At 46.2% G+C, this 25938-nt stretch overlaps 1 protein-coding gene across 6 annotated transcripts in view; it reads right to left on the minus strand.

Annotated features, from left to right (window-relative positions):
- Nucleotides 1–25938, minus strand: part of AIFM3 (AIF family member 3) — a 52382-nt gene that overhangs the window by 20846 nt on the left and 5598 nt on the right. For 2 of the 6 annotated variants that reach the window (XM_083717235.1, XM_083717237.1), the window contains exons 2-7: nucleotides 20390–20615; nucleotides 7266–7415; nucleotides 3838–4051; nucleotides 2206–2315; nucleotides 1265–1374; nucleotides 459–503 (exon numbers count right to left, since the gene is read on the minus strand). In XM_083717235.1, the coding sequence (XP_083573361.1) occupies nucleotides 459–503; nucleotides 1265–1374; nucleotides 2206–2315; nucleotides 3838–4051; nucleotides 7266–7415; nucleotides 20390–20420 (660 nt within the window). In that variant the 5' untranslated portion in view covers nucleotides 20421–20615. Of the gene's footprint in view, nucleotides 1–458; nucleotides 504–1264; nucleotides 1375–2205; nucleotides 2316–3837; nucleotides 4052–7247; nucleotides 7416–20389; nucleotides 20616–25938 lie in introns of all 6 variants that reach the window. The other 4 variants (XM_083717234.1, XM_083717236.1, XM_083717238.1 and 1 more) reach the window with 2 other exon arrangements.

The following is a 25938-nucleotide window of genomic DNA, read 5'->3' on the forward strand; positions in this document are numbered from 1 at the left end:
TGGACCATAAAGAAGGCTGATTGCCGAACAATTGATGCTTTTGAATTATGGTGCTGGAGGAGACTCTTGAGAGTCCCATGGACTGCAAGAAGATCAAACCTCTCCATTCTTAAGGAAATCAGCCCTGAGTGCTCACTGGAAGGACAGATCCTGAAGCTGAGGCTCCAATACTTTGGCCACCTCATGAGAAGAGAAGACTCTCTGGAAAAGACCCTGATGTTGGGAAAGATGGAGGGCCCAAGGAGAAGGTGACGACAGAGGACGAGATGGCTGGACAGTGTCCTTGAAGCTACCAGCATGAGTTTGACCAAACTGCGGGAGGCAGTGGAAGACAGAAGTGCCTGGCGTGCTCTGGTCCATGGGGTCACGAAGAGTCGGACATGACTAAACAACAACAAAAGAGGCTTAGGCACATGCTATAAGGTTTTACCTTACAGGAATCTCAAAGGTCATCTCACCTGTTTGCTTGCTCTGATGTACACTTTCTCCTTCTCGATTTTCACCTAGGAATATAAATTGATTTCTCTTTTTAAAAATGGTTGCATAATCAAAGTTTTTCATATTTGTTTTGATTATTTATTGGTTTTATCCTGTAATTTTTTTGTGAACCACCCCGAGATCCTATGATGAAGGGTGATATAATAATAATAATAATAATAATAATAATAATAATAATAATAATAATGTCAAATGAGTTTCAGACAGACTGGCGCAACACCTCACACACATTCCCCCACCAAAAGCAATTCACACCTGCAAACTGTCATTAAAAGCCCCCCAAAGAACATGAACAAAATGGTGTGTAAGTTGAAGAGAAATGAAAAGAGCGGTTTTTATCTTTCTTACTTCAGTTCTTCTATGTAGCAGAGAGAGATTCAACGTAACATACAGAGGAGAAACTCCCTCAGTGCCACATAGCCAGAGTGTTACTTCAGGGAACATCATGCCACTCTGCCTGGTTCCTAAGCTAAACAACATCTCCACCCCTCTCTCCCTCTTGGCTAACTGACTTCAACACCAACAGAGTTAACCCTTGAGTTACAGAAAGAATGAGCTCTACAGTGGCACCTTGAACACCAAACTCAAATTTGCAAAGACCAGACTAACCAGTAAAGAATCCTTCTACCCTTTCTAGGACAAAAGGACCTCAACGAAGGCATCTTGCCCTCTGGGCATCCCAAACCCTGGGCAGATGCTGGAGATTGTGATTACCCTGCTGTGCCTTTCTCAAAGCAGTATGGTGGCTTAACCCTGGAGGTCTTACCTGAAATTTCGGCAAGCTGTCCAGGCCTGGATAGTCTTCAATGTCACCTGTGCCGATGTTAAAGCAAGCCCCGTGCCAGGGACAGCGTATGCGTCCTTTGGACAAAACCCCTGCAGGAAGGAGGTGAGGAACACAAGTTGAAATGAGTCTACATGGGAACATAGGAAGCTGTCATTGGTCCATCTTCTTCAGTGTTATCTACACTGATGTTCTGCCCGGACACTGAGGTCCAGCGCTGAGGGCCTTCTGGCGGTTCCCTCTCTGCGAGAAGCCAAGTTACAGGGAACCAGGCAGAGGGCCTTCTCGGTGGTGGCACCCGCCCTGTGGAACGCCCTCCCACCCGATGTCAAAGAGAAAAATAACTACCAAACTTTTAGAAGACATCTGAAGGCAGCCCTGTTTAGGGAAGCTTTTAATGTTTAATAGGTTATTGTATTTTAAGTGTTTTGTTGGAAGCCGTCCAGAGTGGCTGGGGAAACCCAGCCAGATGGGCGGGGTATAAATAAACTATTATTATTATTATTATGACTGGCAGCAGCTCTCCAGGGTTTCAGGCAGGGGACATTCCCAGCCCTATGGAACTGGAACTGTTGGTGGTACCACAGAACACCCACATTTGTAAGAACCCTATGTTTTAGTGTGGCAGCATCTCCCTGCTTACTGATATCAAGCCTTCACAATACTCTTTTCAGCCACCCATCCAAGCCTTCAACAGCTGTTGCCCAAACACTTTCAAGCACGTCTTGAGGGCTAGAAACTTGCGTGTTTATTTTTAAAAACGAAAGCCAAGATTCTGCATTCCGCAACCAAGTCACATTCCGACCTTTCCCAGCACTCCCGGGATAGAATCGCAGAAAGTACAAGGACTCCCCAAGCCTGCAGTTTTAGAAAAAGGTTTTTTTTTATGAACACATGTCATTTTCATAATAGGGCAAACTGACCTTTCACCAACGGAGCACCATAGTGAGGACATTTGTGGCCCATGGCATAGAACTCCCCGTTTTCTTTGACCAGAAGTGCTTTCCCGCAGCCCAGATCCACCTCTCGCATCCTGGATAGGCAGAATTAAAACAGCGTCAATATTTTCTCAACGGAAACCTGAGTTTTACATGTGCACAATTAACAGGGAGACTAGCAAAGTCAAGGATGTTATGCTGAGAATGAGAGTCACATGGAGCCCTTCTGTGGCTAAACAGTGGAGCCAGGAACCAGGAAGGCCCACAGTTCAAATCTCGCCTCAGATCTTGTGAGATGGCTTCAGGCTTCTCTTTTTCAGTCTTGGAGCTTATCCACATTTTCCTTTTGCCCCACACTTTCTAGGCACAAGTCTGCACTTTCCTGGTCCCTGTCCAAGGACTTTTTTCTTTTCTTTTGGCCTTCCGCTTTCTGCAGGAAAACTCAATCTTTACTGCTGAATCGGAGCAAATGGTAATTTAGGTTTCCCAGGGATTGCTGTTTGTTCCGATTTAGCGGTAAAGAGCAAGTTTTTGCGGGGGCAAAAAAAGAAAGCGCTTGGACACAAACTTGGAAAGCCCAGACCTGTGCCTCGAAATGTGAAGACAGGATGATCCCTCAGTCTCCTGATCTGCAGAATGGGACTATAAATCCTGGTGTATCTTCAAGAGAGAAATTGCATGTAAACCACCTAAGCTGGAGAGATCACCAAAAGAAAGAGAAGGAAAAAGAAAAGAAGGGAAAGGAAAAGAAGATGCTGATTTAAATGAAAATCTCATGTGCTAACTTGCAAATAAGGAGGGACAGGTGGTATATAACATGGACCCTCCAAGTGTTTACAGATTTACAAAAGCCGTCCCAGTTTCTGAATTGATTCCGAAATGCCCTACTTTTCCTTAGGCCGTCCCTATTTTCATCAAATAAATGTTGGAGGGTATGGAGTTACGCAACCCCCAAGCCAAGGAGATAAGCAACTATACAATCGTTAGATGGTGTCTTTGTGTTATATATAACACAAAGACACACACACACGAAAATAAATGTACCTTGTAGAAATAGTGTTAAGAATTATACAAAGAATTAACCTGCACCAGGAAAGGGGTGCATACAGGAAACCCTGATTCAATTCAAGACAGAAAACCGCAAAGTGTGTGTAATTTCATTATGACAACACAGACAAATGATAAACAAAAAATCTACCACTGATATTTGAAGGAAGGCTGGAACAAAAACCCACACAGGTAGCTCTGAATACCCAGGAAAGCATTGGGTTTGGGCTTATCAAACACCAGCGCCTCACATCAGATAGCAACCCACACACACACACACACACACACACACACATACCCTACTGGACTTTTAGGTCCAAATTTAAACAAACAACAACTGGATTGAAGGATTTTGCAGAGATAAAAATTTTGGAAGTGTCCTGATTTAATAATCATAATCATAAATTTATCATTTATACCCCACACATCTTGGCTGGGTTGCAATTTAGAAGGGTATTACTATTATTGTTGCTGTTGTTGAATAGGACTTCCCTATTTCCATCAGTGAAATCTCAGAGGGTATGGTAACAGTCGCAATGTGCCTAAGACACGTTGTCGCTCTACACTCACTGTCCATTGTCGAGGTCCTTCACATAACAAACAGAGGCTTCAACCACGTCCTTCAGGTTCCGGTAGGGGTTGATGGCGACCGGGTATTCCTCAAGCTGGAAATGGCGAGAAGTGCCATTGGCTTTGTAGATGATGGGGCTGGCTTTCCCGTTGGGCGACATCTCCTCCTTGGCTCTCTCCTTCTCGGGCAGCACCACTTCGATTTTCACTTCAACTGCAGAAGCAAAGAGAAACCCTCTCTGTTATATACTTCATGGTCCAATGTCCCTCCTGGCCCTGGGCTCTGCTCAGTGGTAGAGCAACGGCTTTGCATGCAGAAAGTTCCAGGTAGACATTCCCTGGTGTCTCCTGGTATGGCTTGGGAAAAGATTCCCTGCCTGAAACCCTGGAAAGTTGCTGCTACTCCGCGTAGGCAATATGGAGCTGGGTGGGCCAAGTACACCGTATTTTTTGCTCTATAAGACGCACAAGACCATAAGACGCACCTAGTTTTTGGAGGAGGAAAACAAGAGAAAAAAAAATATTCTGAATCCCAGAAGCCAGAACAGCAAGAGGGATCCCATTTGTGATCCCACTTGCTGTCCTGGCTATGGGACAGCTGCGTGAAGCCTCTTGAGGGCAGTGGGAGGAAGGCTCCCCCAAGAGCTGCGCTCCCTTTAAAGAGCTCACAGAGCGTGTGTGTGGCTCTCAGGGAAAAGCCCCCCAAGAGCCACACACACGCTCTTTAAAGGGAGTGCTGAGCAGAGCCTCCCGCCTGCATTCGCTCCATAAGACGCACACACATTTCTCCTTACTTTTTAGGAGGGGGAAAGTGTGTCTTATAGAGCGAAAAATACGGTGTGTATATTTATATATGGTGATCTTATTGAATGTTGCCTTTTTTGTCATTTAATGATCACATAAGCTTTATACCAAATCACTACAGCTAAATAAGTTTAACTGCCTATGCAAATGGGGTCACAATATCTTTTTTAAATCGTTTTTATTTGATTTTCCAAATATAGATTTATAACAAAACCAAATAACATTTCCATATAAAGAGATTTCTCTGAATCTCGAGACCTCCTGCCATCCCCTCCATGGGTCCTAATGTCAAGGTTTTCAACTGCATATTATATATCATAGTCTATATTTTGTATCTATCCATATCAATATCAATTAGCGCCAATGAATTGGAGAAGATTATTCCTCAGAATTAGCCTGGGCACAAAAGCTTTTCAACTCAGAACAGTGCAGTAATTCTTTCTGAAAGAGATTAGCAGCTCAAAATATTAAGTGAAATCGTTGCTGTTTTAATTGTTATCATTGTTGCTTGTTTGTTTTTCCTGTAAAGCACTTTAGAGATTTTTTAATGATATTAAGCAGTATTGGGTTTGTTTGTTTTTTAAAAAAATAAACAATAAAATTACCATTTCAACTGATAATTTGCAAAGTGTCTTAACATTCCCCAGTTTCAGGCCTGCAGGCCCGTCCAGTCCAGCCTCCTGTTTTCACAGGGGCCAAACAAAAATCCCTCAAGCAGGATCTGAGCACAACAGCACTCTCTCCTCTTGAGGTTTCCAGCAACCAACCAATTAATACATGTATCAGTGGGAAATGTGCATTAAAAATGAGTGAAAATTAACCTACAAAAATATGCATCATATTATTAAGGGAAATAGCTTGCAAAAAATGTGCATATTTTCAGCCAAGGTTGCATACAAAAATGTGTTTATTAGGAGAAGTTTGCACTGAAATGCTGTCAACTTTGGGAGTTGTGGTGGGAAATAAATCACAGATTGCTGCATAAATGCCAGTAATTATGACTGGAAAAGGGAGAAATGCGGTGGAAGGGGCTGACACCCCGAGCAGGAAATTAAACTAAACCAGAGCCTGACATCACGGTCTTATAAACAAACAGGCTTCTTGAAGAGGTAGGGAGGAGGGAGAGGAAAAGAGACAGAAGCGGGGACTGATTTCAAATATTGGCTCCATCTCAGAATAACCCTTGCACAGTTTTCTGACATGAATTTTGTGTGAGGGCACAGAGAGAGAGAGAGAGAGAGAGAGAGAGAGAGAGAGAGAGAGAGAGAGAGAGAGAGATTCGGCTGTAAGACAAAAAATGCTTAGGGAGATCCTCTGCAATTTAAGCTATTTTGAGGATGTTTGATGTTTTGCTCCAAGGGACAAGCAGAAACACACACACATAACTGGTGAGAGGACACACACAAAAAACTGAAAGGAGAAAGCCTTTGCTTATTCAGACACAACAGGTGAAATGATTCACTGCCATGGCTAGGTGCTTTTGCATAAGAACTTAAGAAGAGTTCTCATAGTGGCCAACCAGATGCCTGTTGGAACCTGCAAGCAGGATTCGAACACAGGAGCACTCTTCCCTCCCGTGATTTCCAGCAACTGGGAAATGAATAGGAGTCTCCTAGCAACTCTCAGTCCATCCATGCTTTAAATGGGTCCCATGGATGCTATTAAAAAAAGTGGCAACTTTGACATTTATAGCTGGGATAGCTCAGTTGGTAGAGCATGAGACTCTTAATCTCAGGGTTATGGGTTTGAGCCCCATGTTGGGCAAAAGATTCCTGCATTGCAGGGGGTTGGACTAGATGACCCACAGGGCATAGCTGTCAACGTTTTCCTTTTTTTAAGGGAAATTCCCTTATTCCGAATAGGATTCCTCGCAAGAAAAGGGAAAAGGTGACAGCTATGCCACAGGGTCCCTTCCAACTCCACAATTCTATGAATCCAGAATTATAAAGCACTGAATTATATTATCCCTTAGATGGACTTCACATTACTTCCCCACCTCGTCAATTCACCAAACTGAATGGGATGTTGAGTTGTTTCAGACCCTTTACAGAGGTGTATAATGTTAAAGCAGCAACTTCCATCAATCACGTTTGTACTCCAATTTCAAAGTGTGTATCAAATTTGCTTGGGAGGGGCAGAACACCCCACTAAAACCTTAGTGATTTGCATGATCATCAGTGATGGAGATATTAATCAGTGGCTGATCAGTCCACTGCGTTGATTCAACGATGGTGCCAATTTTAATGAGCAATTTCGATTAAAAACAAACCTTTTCCAAAGCTTTTTTGGTCCCGAGGTACTGGATGATAAAAAGCCATATCAATTCTAGATATTCCTTTGAACTATGAGTTGTTAAACTAAATTCTCCAGGAACTCAAACGGGCACTTCTGCTGAGGTTTTGCTGATATGCAAAAATCTAGATTTAATCAAATAATTAATTGGATGAAACGCAAATTATTAATCAATGGGAGAGGGCTTTAATCACTTGCCAGCCCTAATTATTGGTATTAAGACCCTGTAATTATTTGATTAAGTGGATCCTCATTTTAATGCATTAATTATTTCCACCCAGGATTGATGTTAACAGTGCCTGACTTATAGTTACCGAGTTCATTTCGTTTACTTTTTTTAAACACTGGAACACTGACATCAGCCTTTTTCCAGTCCTCTGAAATATCCTCAGTATTCCATGATTTACTTAAAATCAGCCTCAGCGGTTCAGAGAGCTCCTCAGCCAATTCTTTTAAAACATTTGGGCGCGAGTTATCCGGTCCTGCGGATTTAAAAATGGTCAGCTTTAGTAGATTGCAGTTTCATATCCTCTGGGGCAGGAATGTTATGGAGGCACTGCTGAAATGAGAATGCTGTTACAAAAGTCGGGTGCCTGCCCCTCAGGATCTGTGTTCCTTTGGAGAATTGAGACACAGCGAAGACTGTCGCAGCTTCAGAGAGTTTATTCACCTATTTACACCTGCAATCTGCATGGAGGGAGTCCAGATCTTACAGCATGGTCCTTTCAAGAGGGGTTTGTCCCCTATAGCAGTGCAGCCAGGAGCCAGCCTTCAGCCAGCCTGCCCAAGATGGATCCCAGTCTATCTTCTTCCTTCTTCTTCCCAGCACACCCTGCTAAGGAACTCTCCAAGGCATCTTTCCCAGTCAGCTCTGCAGCCAGCCTGCCCAAAAGATGGATCCCAGCCTCTCTCTCTGGTTCTTCTTCCCAGAACCCCTTCTACCAGACTCCGTTTTCATCACCTTAAACACCCCCATCACCTGGCAACATCTGTCTCTCCAGGCCAAAGCATAGCTGTCAACTTACAGATTTGAAAATAAGGCACCAGCAACCTTGAAAATAAGGGATCAGCAGCCAAAATAAGGGATTTTGGCTTAGCTTATACATAAATCCGGCACTGATGAAGCCATGCTGCTTTGGTTGCGACTGACTGTGTTTTGCAGGGGGTTAGACTAGATGATCCTAAGGGTCTACAACTCCAACCAAAGAAGAGTGGCAGACAAAACTGATGAATGACGTCCAGATGGCAAAGCTTACAGGCAGAATTAGTAACCAGGAAGAGGACCTCTTTAATAAAGAATGGGGAAAGTTTATAATTTATTTGAAAAGCTATTGTCAAGTGTTACATACATTGGTAGGATTGACAGAAAACTTGTAGTAAAAATTTGAACTATGGATGGACAAATGATTTATAAAAATAGAGTTATGAAAGGGATGCAGAGGGGGAAATCATTACATTAAGATGCTGCACTGGTTGGAGGGTATGCTAAGCAGCACGTCGGGGCTGCCGTCGTCCTGGCGCGAGGAGTTCCATCAGCCCTTCCCCGCCCGAGAGGGAGTGAGGGAGGGAGACTGTCGCCCACGCCGCCCGCGAGCCCGGCATGAGGCGGTTGCAGTGCCGCGGTGGCCCTGAAGTGCCGCCCTTCTGCATCCCTCCCCATCTCCTCCTCTTCCTCCTCCCTCAGGCCACCTCCTCAGCTGCCACCACCGCTGCCGCCTTCGGCTTCCTCTGGCAACGTGGCGGAAGTCTCACAAGAGAGGGGCTGCCTGTCCGCCCGCCCACCGCCACCCTGAGGGGGAAAACGGAGACGCGGCAGCTCGTGACAGCGCATGCTCTCTCACGGCGGAGGACCCTGAGCCGCTGCTTCCCTCCCGAACCGGGAGTGCATGAAACCCGGGAAATTTAAGGGACATCATCAATAAGGGACAGCAGTGGGACACGGCGCTGGGATAATGGAGTTTCCCGCCAAATAAGGGACGGTTGACAGCTAAGGGCCAAAGGAGTGTCAGCTTGGGCTCCTGGCTGTAGGTACCCAGGGCCATGGGTGCCATGCAGTATGCATGGCCCTGGCACCAAAATTTGTGGGTGCCCGGCCCCTTCATGGGGAATTTTGTGGGTGCTACCACACCCAGGCCACCAGAAAGTTAGCACCTATGTCCTTTCAGATGGTCCATCAACACCTTTTGTTGGGTTAACAGAATTACACACCACTTCATGGTAAAGGGGGGCTATTGGGTTGTTGTTTTTATTTTTATTATGTATTTTGTGGTTTTATATCTTGATTTTATTATGTGAACCGCCCTGAGACCTCTGGGTATAGGGCAGTAATAATTAATAATAATAATAAGCCTCAAGTGATTTTTGAAAAACAGTAACATTATCACTAAGAAAAATTAACAACATTAATTTAAAACTTTCATAAAGTAAGTAATACAATATTTTAGGTAATGATATAACAAGGATAGGAAATGGAGCGAAATGTAAAGATGCAAATTTAAATTTTGTAAACCATCAGACGGGAGGGAGGGAAGCTGTTAGGCTCAGTTGAGCCAAAGAGATAAAATAAGAGGATATGATGTTACGTAATGTGATTATATGTAAAACCAATAAAAAAATATTTTAAAAATAAAATAAAACTTTCATAAAGTTTTTAAAAAGCAGTAGACTCAAAGCAGATTAAGACTCGCATCAACTTTCTAAACATGTAGGTAGACTTGTCTAAGTGAAATTGCTTTTAGCAGGCACCAAAAAGAGTACATCAAAAACACCTGCCTGGTATCAAAAAGATTGAGTTCTTACAAATGCGGAACAAGTATAATTCCAAAGGCCCTGATTTCTCTAAGGAAAGGTAAAGGGACCCCTGACCATTAGGTCCAGTCGTGACCGACTCTGGGGTTGCGGTGCTCATCTCGCTTTATTGGCCGAGGGAGCCGGCGTACAGCTTCCGGGTCATGTGGCCAGCAGGACTAAGCTGTTTCTGGCGAAACCAGAGCAGCGCACGGAAACGCCGTTTACCTTCCCGCCGCAGCGGTACCTATTTCGAACTGCAAGGTTGGCAGGAGCAGGGACCGAGCAATGGGAGTTCACCCCGTTGTGGGGATTTGAACCGCCAACCTTATGATAGTCAAGCCCTAGGCTCTGTGGTTTAATCCACAGTGCCACCCGCGTCTCTACAAGGAAGCAAATTAATCATACGGTGATGGAACAAAAGAACTCTGCTGGATCAGACTCTGTACCCTTGAATCCAAATTTCCCCACCCCAGGCTGTAAAGTTCTGGCGTTCCCCCTTCTAAACAAACAAATAAATCACTGCCTTGACTTTCCACCATGCATTTCTATTTCTCCATTTCAGATGTAACCAGGTTGGCAGACAGATAAAACATTAACAGCTAAGAATACAAGAAGTGTGAAAGGGTGCTGCACTTAAGTCTAAAGTAAACTTTAGACACCGTGGAGATCTGGGCGAGTGTCTTGACTTCAATCTTTGTTTTTCCGATTACCAGGTAAGTAAAGTACACGCTGACCCAGGTTCCCCCCTGAAGATTATCTAAGGACAATCAATAAGAAAAGGTCTGCAGTTCTCAGTTGCCCAGCTGTGTAAAGGTAAAGGTAAAGGGACCCCTAACTATTAGGTCTAGTCATGGCCGACTCTGGGGTTGCGGCGCTCATCTCGCTTTATTGGCTGAGGGAGCCGGCATACAGCGTCCGGGTCATGTGGCCAGCATGACAAAGCTGCTTCTGGTGAACCAGAGCAGTGCACAGAAATGCTGTTTACCTTCCCGCCGGAGTGGTACCTATTTATCTACTTGCACTTTGACATGCTTTCGAACTGCAAGGTTGGCAGGAGCAGGGACCGAGCAATGGGAGCTCACCCCGTCGCGGGGATTCAAACCGCCAACCTTCTGATTGACAAGTCCTAGGCTCTGTGGTTTAACCCACAGCGCAACTCACGTCCCTTTTGCCCAACTGTGTAGCGTGTAATTAACCTGTGGAACTCACTCCCACTGGAGGCAGAGATGGCCACCAACTTGGCTGGCTTGCTGGTAGGAAACGATGGCTCTTAGCCATGGTGACTATGCTCTGCCTCTGCAGTAAGAGGCATTGATGCTTCTGAATGCCAGTTGCTGGAAACTACAAGAGGGGAGAGGGCTCTTGTGCTCAGGTTCTGCTTGTGCAGTGTTTCCCAACCTTGGGTCTCCAGCTGTTTTTGGACTACAACTCCCATCATCCCTTGCTAGCAAGACCAATGGTCAGGGATGATGGGAATCGTAGTCCAACAGCAGCTGGAGACCCAAGGTTGGGAAACACTGTGCTTGTGGGCTTTCCATGGGCATCTAGGTGACCACTGTGAGAGCAAGATGCTGGACTAGAACGGCCTTTGGCCTGATGCTCCCGTATGCACACAGTGAACATACTCCATGTGGCACAAAAGCGATGTAGCTCAGAGGCAGAGCAGCTGCCTTGCATGCAGAACTTGGTTCAGCTCCCAGCATCTTCAGGAAGGGTTGGGAATGTTCCCTGTCTGAAACCCACTGCTGCCAGTCAGTGTTGACAATACTAAGCTAGATGGACCAACGTTCTGACTCAGTATAAGGCAGCTTAAAAACATAACATTGCATTCTGCCCTTTTCCCGTCCCAAACTAAAAGGATCTCACAACAGGGATAGGAACGTTTTGATGCTTGAGTAGCAGTGTTGTGCATTCTGTCTAAACCACTGAGTCTCTTGGGCTTGCCGATCAGAAGGTCGGCAGTTCAAATCCCCGCGACAGGGTGAGCTCCTGTTGCTCTGTCCCAGCTCCTGCCAACCCAGCAGTTTGAAAGCATACCAGTGCAAGTAGATAGAGAGGTACCACTGCAGCAGGAAGGTAGACTGCGTTTCTGTGCACTCTGGTTTCCGTCACAGTGTTCCGTTGTGCCAGAAGTGGTATAGTCCTGCTGGCCACATGACCTGGAAAGCTGTCTGTGGACAAACGTCAGCTCCCTTTGCCTGAAGAGAGATGCGCACCGCAACCCCATAGTCGCCTTTGACTGGACTTAACTGTCCAGGGGTCCTTTACCTTGCATTCAGTGGACTAGGGGGACTAGGCTAATGCCCTAAATGTTCTGGGTAAGTTAAAGTATTATGGCCTGGCACAGCCTTCCCAAAGCCCGCGAAGCTTCTGCAGAGGTTAGAGAATGAGGTGTGATGCTCACACATGCAATGTCACAACATCACGAGGGAGCCGGTGTACAGTTTCCGGGTCATGTGGCCAGCATGACTAAGCCGCTTCTGGCGAACCAGAGCAGCGCACGGAAACGCCGTTTATCTTCCTGCTGGAGCGGTACCTATTTATCTACTTGCACTTTGACGTGCTTTCGAACTGCTAGGTTGGCAGAAGCAGGGACCGAGCAACAGGAGCTCACCCCGTCACGAGCTGACCTTCTGATTGGCAAGTCCTAGGCTGGGACTGAGCAACGGGAACTCACCCCGTCGTGGGGATTCGAACTGCCAACCTTTTGATCAGCAAGTCCTAGGCTCTGTGGTTTAACCCACAGCGCCACCCGTGTCCCCGCGTTGAGTAGGGTACTTCGGTGCTTATCTCTTTCGCTAGCAATGTGAACTGGTGATTCAGCACACCTTCTCTTGGAAAGGGGCTTTGTGTATATATTGTGATACACCCCTCCTTTGAATAAGCCTTTTAAAAAAAGAAAAAGCAGGAATATTTCACACCATTCGAGTTGCAGGTACAAGTTCCCACAATCCTCCTCACCAGCCCCGAACGTGTGTCCCATTGAATATGTGAAGGGGCCTGACCGCAGTCTGCTGCAAGGGAGTTGGGTGGAGCAATTTGAGGTGCAGGGATACAGGACACCTCTTTTGTAATAATAACCATAATAATAATTAATTATCTATGCCCCGCCCATCTGGCTGGGTTTCCCCAGCCACTCTGGGTGGGTCCCAACAGAATATTAAGAACACGATAAAACATCAAACATTAAAAACTTCCTTATACAGGGCTGCCTGCAGATGTCTTCTAAAAATCAGATAGTTGTTTATTTCCTTGACATCTGATGGGAGGGCGTTCCACAGGGCAGGCGCCACCACCAAGAAGGCCCTCTGCCTGGTTCCCTGTAACCTCACTTCTCGCAGGGAGGGAACTGCCAGAAGGCCCTCAGAACTGGACCTCAGTGTCCGGGAACAATGATGGGAATGGAGACGCTCCTTTAGGTATGCTGGGCCGAGGCCTTAGGACTGGGAGCAGAGGGGCCACATTGCTCTCAGTAGGGTAGCCATTTATGCATCCCCACCCCTTTAAAAAGAGGCTGGAAGAGGACACCAATTTGTACAAAATCTGCATGCATGGGTAAGATGGGAATTATAGAATTGGAGAGTTGGAAGGGACCCGCAAAGGTAATATCCAGTCCAATCCCCTGCAATGCTGGTTTATGCATTGCAGGGCTGAGTGAGCCCTGGCTCCAGTTAAATCCCGTGCGGCCTCAAAGAAGCCAGCCAAGGGGCCAATAAGCAAAAAAAGAAACACAGTCACATGCCATGGATTAAACACTTGCCAGCTGTGTTCCCATAGCCAACGTTTTCCCCTAGTAACTCCAAAGAGGGCTTAACCTCTCAGAACAGAGTCCAAGGACAACTCTGCCCTGCCAATCGGATTGAAGAAAAGTTAAAGAACGTGGTTTTGGTAAACCTCTTACTTCTTAGAAATTTATTCTCCGGCGTCAAGAGCAGGATTGTAGCAGCACCTGATGGGGGAACCTCCCCACACACAGGCTTAAGTGCCGTAATGCACCTTAAGGAAAGTGATCTAAAATGGAAGTAGAAATACGAGGGTTTTTTTAAAAAAAAATGTCAAAGCAATTCAAGGGAAAGTTAAAGGCAGTGATTCTTTAGAATGGGCCTCATCAGAACTTTATAGGTGGGAATTTGGATTCATGAGCACAGAGTCCAAGTCAGCTGTAATCTCTTGATGTTAAAGTTGTGATGCAAGCGTTTTTTATTACCCTCAAAGAAGGCCCAACTGCAAAACAACAGATGAAGCAAAGCAAAAGGCCGCAGAGAATTGTAGAATTGGAAGGGACGCCAAGGGTCATCTAGTCCAAACCCCCTGCAAGGCAGGAAGCACGGCTGAAGAATCCCTGAGCATAGCTGTCAACCCTCCCTTTTTTTGTGGGAAATTCCCTTATTCCAGCGCCGTTTCCAGCTGCTTCCCGCTGCTATCCCGGATTGTTAGATATCCCGTAGACTGTCCCCGGGACAGGTGAGGCTGCTGATCCCTTATTTTTGAGGCTGCTGATCCCTTATTTTCAAATCTGAAAGGTGACAGCTATGTCCCTGAGAAAGGCCCATCCAACGTCTGCTGCACTGTCAAATAGCTCTTACCGTCAGACAGTTCTTCCTAATGTTTAGTCGGAATCTTCGAATCCGTTGGTTTGAGTCTGCCTCTCTGGAGCAGCAGAAAACAAGCTTTCCCTATCTTCCCTAAGAGAGCCATTTAGATATCTGAAGATGGCTCTCATATCATCTCTCAGTCTTCTCTTCTCCAGGCTAAACAGACCCAACTCCCTCAACTGTTTGGTTTGGTTTCCCAGACCCTTGATCATCCTGGTTGCCCTCCTCTGCACACATCCCTACTTGTCAAGATCCTTCTTAAATTGTGGCAGACTCCAGCTGGGAGAAGAGAGCAGGACTATTGTTATGTACTGAAGTTCTCACCCTGGGCCAGCAGGGGGATACTGTAGATAGTTATGCAAATAAGGGATCGAAAGTGACGTTCAGTGATTGGATAGTTTTAGAAAATTGTTACAGTTACGTTGTACTGGAGCTCTATATAAGCAGGCTGGCTGAACCCTTCAGTTCAGTTCTGTTCTGGCCTGTGAATAAACAAGAGCTGTTTGGAGAATCGCTGTGTCGTCTGATAAGTTCACCCACAACTTAACAACTATGACTTCCCTTGACGTGGACACTATACTTTTATTGATGCAGCCTGGAAATGCATTAGCCTTTTTTGCCGCTGCATGACACACAATTGACTCGTGTGAAGCTTGTGGTGTACTAAGACTGCTCAATCCATTTTTCACACGTTTTGCTGTCAAGCCGAGGGTCCGCTATCCCATCCCTCGAAACATATTGGGCAGATATCTCAAGGGTGTGAGTCATAGCGGTCAACTTTCAGATTTGAAAATAAGGGATCAGCAGCCTCACCTGTCCCGGGGACAGTCTACGGGATATCGAACAATCCGGGATAGCAGCGGGAAGCAGCGGTGGAATAAGGGAATTCCCGCAAAAAAAGGGAAGGTTGACAGCTATGGTGTGAGCCAAGCTACAGACAACAGCTGAAGCTATTGAACAGTCAAAGGATTAAACAGGTAGAAAAGATTTGTGCATTCTACAGATAAGGGACAGGGACAAAGATAAATCGTCAGTCGTAAAATCGTTTCACACAGAGCACTCCTCTCTCACACAGAGATGAGCACAGGAAGGCATCTTGCCCACCCTCTCTCCCAATCTCCAGAAACAGCCATTTTTCTTTGGGGGAACAGGGAATAATCCATCTGACACAGGTGGCATAATTTATCCTGAAAATGAGACCTTTGAAACCTCCTCACTTTAGAAATAGGCAGTGGGTTTTCACCAGTCAGCAAAAGGGATGGAATACAGTTGTACCTTGGTTCTCGAACGTAATCCATTCCGGAAGTCCGTTCGACTTCTGAAAACATTCGAAAACCAAGGCGCGGCTTCCGATTGGCTGCAGGAGCTTCCTGCACTCAATTGGAAGCCTCCAAATCCGGATCAGACGTTCGGCTTCTAAAGAACGTTCGGAAACCGAAACATTTGCTTCCTGGTTTTCGGCATTTGGGAGCCAAAACGTAAGAGTCCCAAGGCGTTCGAGAATCAAGGTACGACTGTACTCTTGCATTTACGAAATTATCTGAGGAGGATTGAGGTTTTTCTATGTTTTTGGGGTGCTTTCTCCTATCTCCCCCTGAAATAGATGCAAGCAGAACACCCTCACACTTCAGCAAGTACATACACTGCCATAATTCAGACTGGCTTTGTTATGTACTGAAGTTCTCACCCTGGGCCAGCAGGGGGATACTGTAGATAGTTATGCAAATAAGGGATCGAAAGTGACGTTCAGTGATTGGATAGTTTTAGAAAATTGTTACAGTTACGTTGTACTGGAGCTCTATATAAGCAGGCTGGCTGAACCCTTCAGTTCAGTTCTGTTCTGGCCTGTGAATAAACAAGAGCTGTTTGAAGAATCGCTGTGTCGTCTGATATGTTCACCCACAACTTAACAGGCTTCATCCAGCGTTTCTGAAATCTGGCTGATATCACCCCTCCACTAACCCCTACGAGGTGGTCTCTGTCTGTCTGTCTGTCTGTCTGTCTGTCTGTCTGTCTGTCTGTCTCATAAGAAGAGCTTGCTGGGTCAGAATAATGACCCACCTAGTCCAGCATCCTGTCCTCCCAGTTGCCACTCACAGTGGCGTAGCGTGGGGGTGCAGGGGGGGCCGGCCGCACCGGGCACAACATCTGGGGGTTAGGGGTAGGGTTAGGGGGCGCAAATCCACGGGTTAGAGGGTGCAAATTACTTGCCTTGCCCCGGGTGCTGACAACCCACGCTACGCCACTGGCCACTCATATGCCACAAGCAGGCCCTGAACACTTTTCCCTCCTGTAGTTTCAGCAACCGCATTACTGAAAGCCATCATGGCCCGTAGCTATCAAAGGCCCTCTCCTCCCTGAACTTGGCTAGTCCTCTTTTAAAGCTAAGTTGCCTTGATGTGATGAGGAATGGCACGTTCAGAATGCATTAAGGACAGGAACGCCCAAAACGCAAGGCAACCTCGACGCTGGAGTCACACCTGCGACGTCCTGTGGCCTTTGCATTTCTGCAGAGCGCCACTGGAGCTAAGAAAATATGGAGATAAATAAGTAACGACGGCCAAGATGAATAAGTAACGGCACCGGCCTTGCCAACTCGGTTCCAGGCAGCTAAGGCTGCAACCTTACACGCAAGGCTCGTTTACCAAGAGCTCTCCCTGCAGCACACAATTCGTTCCCACGCAAGGCCACGTCTCCTAGGCGTTTGGGGGAAATGCAACAACCTTGAGACGGGGGGGGGGGGACAGCACAGGCAGCGTGCTGCAGTGGTTGGAGGTTTGGGCTAGGACTCAGCCATGTGAAGAATTGCAGAGTTGGAAGGGACCCTCAAAGGTCATCAATTCCAACCCAGGAATCACGGCTGAAGAATCCCTCACAGAAGGCTGTCCAAACCCTGTTTTAAAACCTCCAGAGAGTTCCCCACCTTCTGAGGGAGTCCATTCCACTGTTGGATGGTTGGGGGCAGCTGCCATCTCTCAACCTAGCCTACCTCACAGGGTTGTTGGGGAGATAAAATGGAGGAGGTGGACAACCTTGGATACCGCTTTGAGTTCCTTGGAGGAATGGCAGGATGAAAATATAATAAAATATAATTTTACATGTGTGTGTGTGTGTGTGTGTGTGTGTGTATAGGATATATATATATATGTATATATGTGTATATATATATATATATATATATAGGGACCCCTGACCGTTAAGTCCAGTCATGGATGACTCTGAGGTTGCGGCGCTCATCTCGCTTTACTAGCCGAGGGAGCCGGCATTTGTCCACAGACAGCTTCCGGGTCATGTGGCCAGCATGACTAAGCCGCTTCTGGCGAAGCAGAGCAGCGCACGGAAACGCCGTTTACATTCCTGCCAGAGCAGTACCTATTTATCTACTTGCACTTTGACGTGATTTCGAACTGCTAGGTTGGCAGGAGCAAGGACCGAGCAACAGGAGCTCACCCCGTCACAGGGATTCGAAACGCCGACCTTCTGATCGGCAAGCCCTAGGCTCAGTGGTTTAGACCACAGCGCCACCCGCGTCCCATATATATATATATATATATATATATATATATATATATATATTAAAGGGAAGTAAAGAACATTACACAGCAACACACTTTCTCTTCTTGCCACTTCATTCCTTCTAACAGGAAACTCCAGTGGCGGTGTGACAATCATTTAAGTGACAAAAGGGGGCTACTTTGAAGAAGGGAGTAGTTTCTACATACTCGGGGGAAGCCTGCAAATTAAAAAACATCTTTATAAAAAAAAGGGGTAGAAGCCGAAAATGGTCCAACCAGCACCTTTCAAGTCAAAGGACTTAGAGCGTTGATGTTTCTTGAGCAGGGCGGTTTTAATCCCAGCCTTACCCACCTTGCAGGGTTGTGGTGAGGATCCAAGGGGAAGGCAGAGAACCTGTGGTTCCTGCATGAAAGGGGGTTGGACTAGATGACCCTTTCAAATCCCTTCCATCTCTACAATCCTGCGATTCTATGCCTGTGATAAGGCCACTTCCTTGTCTGGATGGAGATTTGTGTGTGCCTGTGTACAGAAATCCCTGCCTTTTGCAGAGCTGTAGCCTACAATTGCACTAAGACAGGATCCTGCCCTCTGCCCCGCCAGTTTTCACCCATGCCCAAAACCATCTTTGTATCTTTTCCCAGCTACCGGAACCACGCGACCGCTGGGAAGTTCCCCATTAGGAAATGCAGCCCACCCCCAAACTGTGGATATTTGTAACGAAAATCCTTTTCCGGTCTGGCATGCCAGTGAGAGACTACATGAGGGCATGGGCCGGCTGACTCCATAGGGGGCATATAATTGCTGCGGGCGATGCGGGGCTAAATTAAGGAAGCTTAATTTGACGGAATCCAGAGTCAAAGCCAGCTGGGTGTTTGTTCTTGGCCATTAACAAGCGACATAAATGATTGTGGACATACCCCTACGGCTTGAGGAATTTCAGGTCTTTGTTGTTTTTTGGCACAGCTAAGGTTACTAGAGATCACAGAACTGGAGAGTTGGAAGGGATCCTGAGGGTCATCTAGTCCAACGCGCTAAAAATCTCCAAACTTCTGGTTAACAGCCAGCCATTGTGATGGAGAATGTATGTTTTTAAAAGGTTTTGTAGTGATTAGTTGACCACAGTTGGTTTGTTTATTTATTGCATTTCTATCCCCCTTTTCCTCCAAGGAGCTCATGGCAGCATAAACAGTTTTCCCCCTCCTCATTTAATCCCCACAACAACCCTCGAGGTAGGTCAGAGAGGCAGTGACTGGCCCTCAAAACCACCCAGTGAGTTTCATGGTTGAGTGGGGATTTGAACCCTGGTCTCTCGGGTCCTAGCCTGGCACTCTAACCATTGCACCAGCACTGGTGTGATAGGAATTTTGAGGTCTTAGATATACATGTTAGATGTTCTTAAGTGTACCAACCAAGCACATACATAGATCAGCACAGGAAGACCGACCTGGAACCATTTTGATTTTCAAACTGTCCCAAACTGACCAAATGTTTTCTCTGCAAGGTCAAAAGAAAATGGAAAAGCTTCCCCATTGTCTTTTCCTTCACAAATCCTGTCTTCAGGGTATGTCTGTGTTTGAATAGGGTGTGAGCCTGTGACATGGCGCAGGAACTAAGTATTTATCGTTACAAAAGACTGGCCAGGCTACCCAGGCAATCCAATCAAGTAACCTGCCAGACAGGAGATAAACAATGACAGGAGAAAAACAACATTCAAATTTCTGTTTAGACTGCCTTTTTTGTGATGTAGGTATGATGTATCTATGATGTATCTGAGGGGTGGTCTTAGGTTACACCTCTTCTGTGATGTATGTATGATGTTTCTGGGGGTGGTATTGATCTACAGGGTGACAATTTCAATAGTCTTTATAAGGCCTTGCAGGCCATTGTTCTGGGTCCTCTTCCTCTCCTGCGTGTGAGGGGAGCACCCTGTTGCAACAGATCAATAAAGATCAAGCTTACTAGCTGCTTTGCTTCTCAATATTCTCTGGTTGGCCTCTGTTATTCTCTCCTACCAACAGGGAACCTATGTAAGGACTCTATATGGGCTCTTGGATACCCCATAAGGGAAAAAGGGCAGATTTTTGTTTACAACACTGGCTCTTGTTTTTGCTGAGACCTCCCAACCGACTGTAATTGCGCAACCTGAATTTTCTGGGATGCGATTGGATCCCACCTGGGAACAGAAAGAGCCTGGAGGAACCCCAGATCCCATATTTTGCCCTTGACTATGGCAACTTATTGGCTAAAGATTCCTTCCCTGCTGCCCACCCCATAGTCGAAGTCCCAGTTCTTTGTTTAGCAATGCCTCCTGCTGCTTTTCCAAGCCCCAAATGTTTCATTAAAGTCACCGCTGTGCATTGTGCTCGGTTTTTTTGGAGGATTAGCCAATCGCTTTAATAATCCCTCCGCGTAGAAGCCCAGAGAATTAACATTCTCCGCAGAGTTCTCTCCGCGGAGTGGCCCTGCTGCGTGCATGACCTAGTTTAATTCCCAGTTCCGCACAGAGAAGGAAAGGTGGAAGGGCTTGAGCAGAGGGACGATTCAGGAGAGTTCACCTGGTTTGGGTTTGGAGAAGCATCCTCCCATCGTGAGCCACGCAGAGAGAGGTCCCAGAAGAAGAAGTGGGTCAGAAAATGGTGTCTTTGGCAGACATGGGTGCCCGAGCCAGCAAGGGAGAGATCAGGAGCCACAATCCATCCCCACCATGGTACAGGAACCTCTCCTCCAACTGGTCCCTTCTGTCCACGCCGGTCATCGCCAGGCTCGGCCTTCCCTCATGACCTGAATCAAACAAAAAGTTCTATTTAGCGAGCGGTAAAACTAACAAGCGCACTTCTCAAAAGTTCACCTCCGTATCCCAGGTGCAACCTGAGCAATTGTCAAACGAAGCATACACTTTTTATACCCTTTCCCTTTGCAGAGAACAAACAGAAGGGGCAATTAAAAAAAGAAAAGAAAAATCTCAGCAGAAAAGTTAAACGTTCTTCAGGATTCCTGGGAACGTTAACTCCGCCTGGGGGAAACTGCAGGTCCCACGATTCCTTGGGGGAAGTCATGTGATTTAAATGTGTGTTTTGGTGTATGGTGTGTGGGTCTGCCTGCCTTCCAGTATGTGGCTAAAAGGTAAAGGGGTAAAGGGACCCCTGACCATTAGCGTTCATCTCGCTTTACTGGCCGAGGGAGCCGGCGTACAGCTTCTGGGTCATGTGGCCAGCAGGACTAAGCCGCTTCTGGCGAACCAGAGCAGCACACGGAAACGCCGTTTACCTTCCCGCCGGAGCGGTACCTATTTATCTACTTGCACATTGATGTGCTTTTGAACTGCTAGGTTGGCAGGAGCAGGGACCGAGCAACGGGAGCTCACCCCGTTGCGGGGATTCAAACCGCCAACCTTCTGATCAGCAAGTCCTAGACTCTGTGGTTCAACCCACAGTGCCACCCGCGTCCCTTAGTGTGTGGCTAGCCTTCCCCAAAATCTGGCACCTTTCAGATGTTTTGGACTCCCAATTCCCTCTGGCCCCAGCCAGTGCAGCCATATGACGCTGGGGCAGATGTGCACACAACCATGCTGATGGGTGATGCAGTTGAAAACATCTGGAGGGCACCAGGTTGAGGAAGACTGGTCCAGTGACTTTCAAACCATCCTAATGAAGGAACCTTGCGGTCCCTTGGAAGTTTGATCAGGAGTTCCTGGATAGGAAGAGGAAGAAGGCTGGGCAGACTCCCCCAAAACCCAGCTTTCCCTTTTAACCCTTAGAGCCCAGTGGTCCTGTTCCTCTTCTTCTTCCTCACCTGCCCACTCCAAGTGTGTGAGCAGTCAGAGGTGCAAGGAGAAGGACCTTCTGTCTTCACTCCCTCTGGGAGGTGGCACCACCTAAGCCCATAGGCAGCAGTGAGCAAAAAGCTGCAGCAAGGAGATGACCTCATTGAGGGAGGGGACCCATTGAGCCCACTGGCCTCCCAAACCAGGAATTGTACCAGTAAATGGAACCCCCATGTTAAGAAGCAGATGCCTCTGTATACATTGGTGATGGATGAGTAGAAAGACAGCGAAATGGTTTGTGTTTGTTGATTCAGAATTTCTAGCTAGTCCTGATCATGTATGAGCATCACTCAGAGCTGATTCAGACAGAATTGCTCCTCAATTGATGTTAACTGCATGGTACCTTGGATCTCAAACGCCTTGGATCCCAAACAAATCAGCTCCCGAACGATCGAAACCCGGAAGTGAGTGTTCCAGTTTTCAAACGATTTTCGGAAGCACGGCTTCCTGCAGCCAATCAGAAGCCATGCTTTGGTTTCCAAACATTTTGGAAGTCAGACGGACTTCCAGAATGGATTCTGTTCGACTTCCAAGGTACGACTGCATTAGAGATGTTGGAGAGCCATCTGTCAAAATTTGCCCTTCTCTGGATTTTGCAAGAAAGACGCATCAATTTGTGAAAAGTTCTTGCAAAAATGTGTATGTTAGACCAATTTCCATATAAAAATGCATATTACTAAGAGAAACCTGCCGGTGAATTTTTATGTGGCACTTTAGATGGGCAAAATAAGAGATGGAGATAAAGTGGAATTGACAGGTTCCCTTCTTCTTCATCCCGAATTGCATCTCAAGCTGTTGGGATATCTGCCTTGCAGGCTCCAGAGTGCCATGGGGCAGCTGGCAGAGGAGGCAGGGAGGCTGCTGGAGGACAGATATTGCCTGCACAATTTGTTTCAGCAAATTGCAGCCTCCAGATTAGATCTGGTCAGCAAAGCAGCAAGTGCTGTCAGGATAACTCTTTATCTCCTTTCCCAAGTTAGAAACAATCTCCCCGAATTAAACATTAAACAAGAGATGCAATTGAGATGTCCAAGGTGCATCAATAAAATGCACTTCTCCAGTACTCTGAACGGAAACAGGTGAGCCAAGATAAATGCAGGTGACATGGAGAAGAAAGCAAGAAGACTTGATAAGGGGACACACACACACACACACACAAACACACACACACAGTGTGAGGCAGCCTTCCCCAGCCAGGTCCCTGCCAACCCCTCCAAATGTTTTTGACTACAACTCCCATCAGCAGGGATGGGTGATGTCAGGGCTGATGGGAGTTGTAGTCCACAACAGATTTGCAAAGGCTGGTTTGGAGATAACTTTATCCTGAAGGAGCGTCTCCACCCCCCATCGTTCTGCCCGGACACTGATGTCCAGTGCCGAGGGCCTTCTGGCAGTTCCCTCGCTGTGAGAAGCCAAGTTACAGGGAACCAGCCAGAGGGCCTTCTCAGTTTTGGCACCCGCCCTGTGGATGTCAAAGAGAAAAACAACTACCAGACTTTTAGAAGACATCTGAAAGCAGCCCTGTTTAGGGAAGCTTTTAATGTTTAATAGGTTATTGTATTTTAATATTCTGTTGGAAGCCGCCTAGAGTGGCTGGGGAAACCCAGCCGGATGGGTGGAGTATAAATAATATTATATTATTATTATTGTTGTTGTTGTTGTTGTTATATTATTGTTATTATTATCCACCGTATAAACACGGGGATTCAGGGATCACCCGACAAAACTGATGAACGCTTCATTCAGAACAAGTTATAGGAATCTCTTCCACTCAAGATGTAGTGCTAGCCATCAGATTTTTTAAGATGCTTAAATAAGCGCAGTGAGAAGGGTGGGTCGTTCATGATAGCCAAGTCGAACCCCCATGTTCAACAGCAGTATATCTCTCATTGCCATAGGAAGGGTGTGGCTCTCAAACTTTGCTTGCACTACAAAAAGCAGGTGAGGACTTGCTGCTAGTGCCGCCGCCAGGACTGCCCGGTTGGTACTGAACCACAACGAGGACTTTTCAGTGATGGCTCTCCAGTTGCAGGAAACTCTCCCCCATTAGCTTTCAGGAGGAATTTGAAAACATTCCCGTCCACGCAGACATTGGGTGTCTGAAGAAGACTGTTCCTGGCAATGTGCTGATCAGTGGGTGGAAGAACAGTTTTAACTGTAATGGCTTTTAGAATGTTTTTAATAGAAGCTGCTTTGAGATGTTTTTAACTGCAAGCACTTTTAGAATGTTTTAAATCTGTTTCGGAATGTTTCTGCTTTCTTTTGTAAACTGTGTATCTGTTTGCTGCCCTGGGCTCCTTGGGGAGAAAGGGCCAGATATGTTCAATAAATAAATAAATATGCATTTCCAAGAGGGATCGCATTGTCCAAGGACTAGCCATCAGGGCAATTCTTATGACCCGAAATATTTGATTTTTCATGCTATATTTTTTATTTTTTAAAAAATATATATATTTATCCTAAGGATGTTTTTAAAGGGGCGGGGAACCATTTTGAATATTGCAGGGTGGATAGTTTGATAGAAGGCTCAGAGTAAAATAGTCTCCCAGCATCCTATCAAAGAACTGCAGGGTTGGAAGGAACCCATGGAGTCATCTAGTCCAACCCTCTCTGATACAGGAATCATAGCTAAAGGGCTTTTCATAAGTGCAGAGTGTTATGGTGCATGAGGAGTCATGAAATCCAAGACTGTGCAAGTCACAGGCTAGCAGCCAAAGCTAAACAGGCACCATCTGCCCAGATGGTCCAAGGTCAACGCCTCTCTGTTTGGTTCAAACATCAGCTGTTCTAAGCGACACCATTAAGGGTATCAAGAAATCTTGCCTCTTTGTCGTGACTGGAACACATATTTAGCCAGTCTATGTGACGATAGGGACACGGGTGGCGCTGTGGGTTAAACCACAGAGCCTAGGACTTGCCAATCAGAAGGTTGGTGGTTCGAAGCCCCACGATGGGGTGACCTCCCGTTGCTTGGTCCCTGCTCCTGCCAACCTAGCAGTTCAAAAGCACGTCAAAGTCAAGTAGATAAATAGGTACCGCTCCAGCGGGAAGGTAAACGGCGTTTCTGTGCACTGCTCTGGTTCGCCAGAAGTGGCTCAGTCATGCTGGCCACATGACCAGGAAGCTGTACGCTGGCTCCCTCAGCCAATAAAGTGAGATGAGCGCCGCAACCCCAGAGTCAGCCATGACTGGACCTAATGGTCAGGGGTCCCTTTACCTTATGTGAAGATAGTTGAAGTCAGTGGCATAGAGTGGGGGGATGGGGGACGGACACAGGGGCGATTGCCCTGGGCATAAAATTGTTCGGAGGCACAAAATTTCAACACCCAGTGCTGCCTCAACACAGCCATGTGCTTCTGTCACTGGGCTACTTTGAAAATGGCTTCTCCATGAGAACCAGGAAAAGATGGCAAAAATGTTTAAAACAGGCTCCAATAAGCATTGGGAATGTAAGGGGAAAGAGGGTACATTATTTCATATGTGGTGGAATTTTAAATTGATAAAAAAGTATTGGGAAATGATTTATAATGAACTGAAAAAAATGTTTAAGATAACCTTTGTAAAAAGTCCAGAAGACTTTCTGCTAGGCATTTCAGGTCAAGATTTACCAAAAGAGGAGAAAAGGCTTTTCATGTACGCTACAACTGCGGCTAGAATATTGCTAGCACAAAGATGGGAAAGTGTTGAAATATCAACCAAAGAAGAATGGCAAGGAAAATTGATGGAATACGCTGAAATGGCAAAACTAACAGAAAAACTTCGAGACAAGGACAGTAGAGACTTTAGGAAAGACTGGGAACCATTCATGTTATTTTTACAGAATCAGTGTAAAGAAATGGACTCACTTGCAGGGTTTGATTAAAGACTTGCAATTAATAAAATAAATGTAGGAAATAGAATGAGGATGTTAAAATGATAAGAGAAGAATAATAATTATGTTGAAAGAGTTCAAGAATAAGAAATAACCAATAAGCAGGGAAAGATAATATGCCAAAAAATCAGAAGAGGTAGCTAAGGGAAGTCGTGGAGGGGAGGGGGAAATTGGGGAATGATATTTTTGTTATATGTTGTGATATTTTGATGTTCAAAAAACTGTAAAATCTCAATAAAAATTATTACAAAAAAGAGAGCCAGGAAACAACCTCTCCAGACAACGGAACGACTCTTTTTTTCTTATCTCTGTGGCTACGATCTCCTGGGTGACATGGAAGCTGTTAGGCGGCGGGTTACACATGCATATTCCGTCCGTTTCCTCCCTCTCACGCTCCCCACCCCCCTCCA

Source organism: Podarcis gaigeae (assembly GCF_964106915.1).
Source record: "Podarcis gaigeae genome assembly, chromosome: 16".
NCBI lineage: Eukaryota > Metazoa > Chordata > Lepidosauria > Squamata > Lacertidae > Podarcis > Podarcis gaigeae.